The 7,248-nt window shown below is 38.9% G+C and overlaps 1 protein-coding gene across 1 annotated transcript; it reads right to left on the bottom strand.

The window, feature by feature from the left end:
- Nucleotides 1-290: 290 nt before the first annotated feature.
- On the bottom strand, nt 291-2,473 carry LOC137943531 (uncharacterized). Its single transcript, XM_068789022.1, has 4 exons — nt 1,659-2,473; nt 1,367-1,568; nt 774-1,244; nt 291-689 (listed from the first exon to the last, which is right to left on the bottom strand). Exons 1-4 carry the CDS (start codon nt 2,471-2,473, stop codon nt 291-293), a joined length of 1,887 nt encoding a protein of 628 aa, XP_068645123.1.
- Between the last annotated feature and the right edge of the window lie 4,775 nt (nt 2,474-7,248).

The raw sequence follows: 7,248 nt of genomic DNA, 5'->3' as shown, positions 1-7,248 counted from the left end.
TGTTGGGTTATTTAATTATGTTAGGACTCATCAAGTGTTAGAGTTTAGGTATAATTGAGACAATGGTAGTTTAATTATAAAAGGGACTTTGCTACTTTCCTCTATTATAAATAGGGTTCATGTACTCAAATTAAAATATAAGTCAATAAAGTTTTTTTTCCTTAAATTCAACAACAATGAAACTATAAACGTCCATAACTCGTGAAGGATACTTTGGTCCTTTATTGTTATTGAGATACACAGGCACGCACTCTCGTGTGTAAATCTGCTTACTACAAACTGCAACAAGTTCAGATTCTAAACAGGATGAGATTGGCATCAACATCTCCGGGCACCAGACGAGAAGGGGGGAATTTTGGTAGAGACTTAGCGATGTAAAGAGCTATTTCAAGGTACGAAGCGTACTTTCCTTCCATGGCTGCCATGTCGTTGATGTTGGTAGATTCAGTCTCACCTCTCAGTTTCAATCTATTGTACGCCTGTTCTTGATGGTCGCTGGAGATCTTTTTAATGGTTTTTTTACGGAGAATCCAGTCGCCTGTCTTCCAGTTGAAGTTGTAGAGAGGAAGGAAACGATGACCATAGATTCCAAGAAATTCGATTGCAGCGAGAATGAATTCAAATTCAGCGATGGACATGTAGTAGGAGAAGCTCACCCTAGTCCATCCCGGTTTAAGGCCGTTGTACCCCTGCAAGATCTCCTGCGTTAGTCACCAATTCAGCAAGAATTCCAGCAGGCTGCAGCGATTTTTCTTAGAATTAGTTTCAGTTACCTTTTGGATAGCAGTACGGAAAGCCAGGGATTGTTCTCTGTCCAAGTTGAGCAGAGTATGGCCGTAAGGCCCAGCACAAGCGCAGCCTCCGCGTGCTTGTATTCCAAAGAGATCGTTGAGCAGCTTCGTTACAAAGCGGCCATGGAGGGGCTTATCCTTTCTGGTTGCTCTTTCTCTCCACATGAACATGTCTTTAAGCCCAACTTCGGCCGCCTGGTCGGGTAAAATGGTGTGGATGAGGAAGGAGACTATAGGTTGGCGCTTGACGGAAGTGTTCCCCAGCATTTCTATCGCTGGATTCTGCAAAAGCCTTTGGAATGCTGTATCAATCCACAGGCCTTCTTGAGCGTCAATAAGGTCATAGCCCATGTATTCCTTCACCCAGAACGCCATTGCTGCTCGGATTTTCTGAATTATTGCAGGGGTTCCAGCGTCTTCTCGTTCTTCAACATCATCGTGGTAAAGGGTATACTGCGAAACACAGATTAAAACTAGATTTACTTAATATTTCATTCTTTATGGATGAAAGCAATTCAGCGGGTGGGAATGCTTTTTGTAGAAAGACAAAGACGTTGGTGACGAAGGAAAAACACCTCTTCATTAAAGCCGTTTACAAAGGCGACTGTCCCACCGCCGCAAGTAGACGGAGGTTGAGATCTCAAATGGTAGAGGCACTTGCTCATGAGCAGGACTCCCGGTGTTCCTGGCCCTCCAACAAATTTATGGGGACTCAGGAAAACTGCATCAAACCCTTCTAATTCTCCTGAACGCATATCGATTTGCACATAGGGGCCACTGCATGCAAAGAAAGACAACAAATTCAGCAGCCTTCATTGCAATCGATTTTGCAGCAAAAACACTAAAGTTGCAGAGGATTTGTCCTACCTTGCAGCAAAATCAAAGCACGCAAATGCTCCGTGACTGTGGAGAAGCCTTGCTAGAGCTCTTGTATCACTGTAGATCCCCGTGACATTGCTACAAGCAGAGAAGGAACCAAGCAAGGGGCGACTGGTGTACTTGGGAGAGTTCAACTCTCGCTGAAGCATCTCCACATCGAGCAACCCGTCTTTGTCGACACCGATCTCCACCACCTCCGCCAGACTCTGTCGCCATGATAGTAGATTCGAGTGATGTTCGTAAGGGCCGACGAAGACGACCCATCTCTCCTCCGGCCGCAGGATCTTCACCACCCGCTCCTTCAAGGTGGACGGAACGGCTATACCCATCACCTCCTGCAGCCGCTTAATGGCCGAGGTAGTTCCGGAGCCGCAGAACAGGAGGGCATCCTCCGGCCCTCCACCCATGCACCTTTTAACGTATTTGCCCGCCTCACGCACCATCTTCGTGGTGTGGTGGCCGACGAAGCTGTCGTCGGTGTGAGTGTTGCCATAGAAAGGGAGCACGTTATGTTTGATGAAATTCTCTATGTAGTGGAGGCATCTCCCGGAGGCAGTGTGGTCGGCATACGTTAAGTGGCGCTTCCCGAAGGGGGTCTCGAAATCGACATTGTTTCCCACGAGCTGAGATCGCAGCCACGCACATTTGTCTTCTTTCGGGATGGCGTTATTGGCCATCGTAAAAGGTTTCCCCTTAAGATCTAACTTCTCATCCCAGTCTTGCAGCTTCTCCACAGGAACGGACGTGGATTTGCCATTTATCATAGAAGTCGCTTCCGCGAAGAACATGGCGGGGCCAGACATCTTTCATCAACTGTTCAAATGAATGAAAAAAATTAAAAAGAAGAAGAAAAAAACTCCAAGATATTGCTACGACACGGAAGAAGCTCCTCTATTTATCCCAGTAGTGCGATAATAAAGGCCAAGTCCTCCCTTTTGCTTTTCCAGGACGTCTGTCCAACCAGTGGGCTTCACGGAAGATGTGGGAAGAAGGAGAAATTACTTTTTTACGCGTTTAATAGCGTGGGGCGGGCGGCAACTCGATTCAGGAAGATAGATACAGATTACAGCCGCTGTTTAAGGTCCCAATCGGAGTGCACTCGGATGAGACAGGGAGGAATGGGTTGAATCAGGTGGCGTCGGACCTGAGAATTTTATATAAATCTGGGTGTAGAAGAAATCAAAGTGGAAAAAGGGGAGAGAGGCAAAGGAATTCACAGCTAAGAACCATAATCTATATAAATGCTAGAATGAATTCGGACAAATACAGTTGTATAGATAACATTTGCACCCAAGCCAATTAATTTTTTCTTTAACCAACTTTCTCTTTCTAAGAAAAGTTGTACATATTTTATATGAATGTCACACATATATATATATATATATCAATTAATAGGGTCAGCTATGTAATCAAAGTTCAAATATGGAACAAGATCATCAATAACTAAATTCTATTAATGATAAGCTGACGAAAATAAGTCAAATCCACTTTAGAGCTTCCATTTGTCATTTAGTAGGAACCATAATTTAAAATAGCAAAAGTAGTCATAGGTATGTAGAAGCATAAACCCAATAGGAAGTATATTTATGATATAATTTGACACCCACTACAAAAAAAAAAACATATAGATTTTTCTGGGCAAAATTTTGCCGATAAAAGCCGAAAACAAAACATTTCACCAAGAATAGCCACATAAAAAGTAAATATCGGCGAAAAATGAATTTTGCTGACACTAATTAACCATTTCTCACTCAACTTATTTATTCGATAAATTTTCCACAAAATTATATCTCCAAGAATTAAGTTTAATTTATTCTTAAAATTAATTCTTGGAAAAAAAATCGTTTAAAAAATGGTTTTAATTTTAAAAATATATTTCTCAATGAATAATTTTGTTGAGACAGTTTTTGAATTTTTATAAAATAAAAAAATAAAAAAATTATTTCATGAATAATACATTTCTTAGAGCATTATTTTTTTCACTTTTTAAACATTCTGAATGTTTATAAAATAAAAACATTTACCAGAAAAAATATTTCATTGAGATAATTTTTTTAAATTAAATTATTTCACAAAATAATATTTTTTATGGAAAAATAATTTCATTGAGATAAGTTTTTTATAGGGAATATTTTTTTCCAAGAATTATCTTATGGAAAAATGATTTCACTAAGATTTTTTTTTATATTTTTTTATGTAATTTTTTACTAGTTTGAAATATAGAATAAAATTTTTTGAAAAAAAGAATAATTTATATCTATGATTGAATATATACAAAATATGTACAAATTATTTGCAAATTGTAAAAAAAAACATATTTAGAAAATAATATCAGAAGTCTAAAACTTTAAATACAAAAATATATGTCAAAAAATAAAAATAAATGTTATGATAAAAGATAAAGATGGGAGGAGCTACAATTGTTTGGGTGTTGTGAAGATGATTCAAAATCACTAGGAGTCATTAGGCCATGAGTGTTAGTGAAAAGTAAAATCATGTTGGCCTCCATTATTTTTATGATAACAAAATGCATAGCTTCAAAAAGTGCTATTAAAAGTGTTATCAGTATAATTTAGACACATACCTACCAATATAAAAGTTATGATGCATGTAGTAAAAGCTTAAGACAAAAGAATGATCAACCAAGTGGCCAAATTAATCCCCCATGCAAAAACTCATTGAATATTATTGTTATGAGTAAGAACTTTTCACAAAGAAGAAGCTTGAAGACTTCAAAGTCAAATAGAAAATCTCAAGAATTATAACTACATAACTAGATAGCCAACTAAACTCAATTTCTTAAGCACAATTATGTAATGGAGATTTAGGGCATGAAATATTTTAAAATAATATTTTATCGATGCATATAAATATTTTATAATTGGTAAATCTGGTAGATAACCTATATCATGCTTAAATGTCAAAATAGTACATTTGCATATTGCATGATCCATCAACCCACACAGGTTTGATTGACCATCCAGATTGCAGACTGGAAAAAATTATAAAGCGTGATCAATCATCTAGTCTAGCATGATCGTTCATATAAAATATTGTCAGATGAGGTTATGAAGCATGCACAATTATACTCTGTTGCGTGATTGATCATATTGAACCTCTGCATAACTGGTCCTATAAAGCAGGATTGATCAACCAAAATGGGTTGATCGATCAAAGAAATTTCTTAAAAGTTGAAAACTCGTTCATTGGTGCTCTAGTTGATCAATAGGCTTAGAGAAAAAATATAACTATTATCATGGTTGATCGATCATACATTTCATTGCTCGATCAACACCTTTTGCAAATTTTTGTGAACAGTCAAAAAAATGATTGTTCGGTGGGGACACTTACAAATTGGCTCCCAAACTTGTATGAGACCATTAAATGAGCATTTATTGGCAATTCAAAGCATTCAGAAGGGTTTTTCAATTGAATTTTTCATACAAACCCTCTTTGAGAGAAAAATAGCAATTTTATCTCAAAACCACTTCAATCTCTATCCAATCAGTCAACATTCTTAGATACCTTAGGCTCTTCTACATCCTCTCTTGTGCTTAATTATTTGGAAGTTTGGTTCTCACAAGGAGAAAGACTATCTCTCCAAAAGAAAGTTAAAAGTTTGATTTTACCCTTTTGTATTTTAACTTTCATTAATAGACGTTCTCTAGTACCTTAAAGTTAGAAGAACTGGTATTCTAGAGCTTGTGACCTAAAAAGGGAGAGGTAACTAGAGCCAAAATCAAGGTTTTATTGAATCTCTTGGGGAGAGATTAAATTATGTAGTTGGGGATTATGCTAGGCTTAAAGAAAGTCAAAATCTCTTGTGATTGTAATTTAAAGCTAATAGATGGTGAAGCACAAAATTTGATATAGGATGAAAGTGGAGGGCCTATTGTTGAAGTATATGGCTCATACATGAGGTTGGGGGATATTTTTGTACTGTACTTTGTACGTCTAGGGTTAGTATAAATACGCATTTTGTAACCCTAATTGATATAAGTGAAACTTTTCCGGCGTCGCTCTGGTGGATGTGGGCATACTGCCGAACCACCATAAAACACTTTGTCGTCTTCTTTATTCCTTGATTCTCCGTTAATCATGTCGTTGTAGATTGGACAAAGGGGATTTTTCGCACAACGATTGGTATCAGAGCATATCTGTCGATTCTGAAATCATCATTCTAGAAAAATCACGTCGCCCATTTCGTTACCGCCTTCGGCTCCGGCAATGATTCAATCGACCGCCATTCGACGATACCTCCATGCCGAGGAGTTCCGCAATTGCCTTTCGAAGATAATCCTACACCGAGAAGTTTCCGCGACCATCGTTTGACGATACCTCCACACCGAGGAGTTCCATGACCATCGTTCAAAGATAATCCACACCGATGAGTTCCGTAACCACCACTGCTGCTGTGGACAACGACTCCCGTCTCTCCTCGTCATGAAAGAAAAATAATTCGAAGAGGGAAATCTCTTCTTTTGGAATTCGGAAATCGCATATCGGGGGGCGCATCATAGGGGGCATTTGGGGGGGGGGGGGGGGGGGGGGCATCGGGGTTATGTGACGCATCTAGCACACTAGTATCAGTGAGGCACATCAGCTGAAGTCTGCAGATACATCCATTGAGGCTTCTTCTGCGCAGACGTCAAGGCTTCTCACGCCGCACTCAAAATTCAGGTTTTTCGCACCCAAGTTAGGCTACGATGATTGGGGCTTCTTCTACGAAATTTGACATGACAAAGATCAACAGAACTAGGAATTTTGGATTATGACAAAGGAGGTTGAAGGACCTGTTAGTGCAACAAGGCATGTTGAAAACAACCGACAAGAATGGATGACATGGATTGGAAAGAAATGGAAGCGAAGGTTGTGGTGACTATTAGGCTTTGTTTTGCTGATGACTTGATGTATCACGTCATGGATGAGAAATCACAAACGGAAGTTTGGTTGAAACTGGAAAATCGATATATGTCCAAGTCGTTGACAAACAAACTCTATCATAAGCAAAAACTATATGGTCTTAAGATGTCAGAGGGCTCGGATTTGTGCCAGCATATCAACATTTTCAATCAGCTCATTAGTGATTTGAGGCGGGTTGATGTGAAGTTTGAAGATGAAGACAAGGCGTTGATGTTGCTGAATTCCCTACCAGATTCTCCTACATATGAACATTTGGTTACGACTCTAATGTGGGGAAAATAAACTCTCGAATTGGAGGATATCACTAGTGCTCTATTAGGCTTCCATCAGAGGAAGAAAGCAAGTGATGAGACTTCACAAGGTGATGGACTTGTGGTAAAGTGTAACTAGGAACGTGGAAGAAACAAGTCTCGGAGTGGATCGAGTAACAACAAATCTCGGTCTAAATCTAGGAAGAGGAAGGGCATCACTTGTTTTAAGTGTGGAAAAAAGGGGCACATAAAATGGGATTGTCCAAAGAAAAAGAAAGGGAATGCAGAGAACAAAAAGGGTCCATCAAAGTCTGCAAATGTAGCAGAAGAAAAAGACTCATAGAGTGGTGATGAGGATGTGCTTTCTGTTTCATCCAATTCAGATCATCTCAGAGATTCTTGGA

Source organism: Aristolochia californica, unplaced genomic scaffold (genome assembly GCF_029961685.1).
Source record: "Aristolochia californica isolate CCGP_79_NKW_82.1479 unplaced genomic scaffold, dmAriCali1.0.hap1 SCAF_11, whole genome shotgun sequence".
NCBI classification, from domain to species: Eukaryota; Viridiplantae; Streptophyta; class Magnoliopsida; order Piperales; family Aristolochiaceae; genus Aristolochia; species Aristolochia californica.
Note: the sequence above shows the minus strand (reverse complement) of the source record. Positions and strands in the feature narration are given on the sequence as shown.

Bases quoted from the DNA above. Each gene is read 5' to 3' on its own strand.
- LOC137943531 (XM_068789022.1), bottom strand. From the start codon at position 2,473: ATGTCTGGCCCCGCCATGTTCTTCGCGGAAGCGACTTCTATGATAAAT. The intron at 1,569-1,658 runs GTAGGACAAATC...CTTTGCATGCAG, and splicing joins TGCTTTGATTTTGCTGCAAG to TGGCCCCTATGTGCAAATCG. The intron at 690-773 runs GTAACTGAAACT...GAGATCTTGCAG, and splicing joins TCCGTACTGCTATCCAAAAG to GGGTACAACGGCCTTAAACC.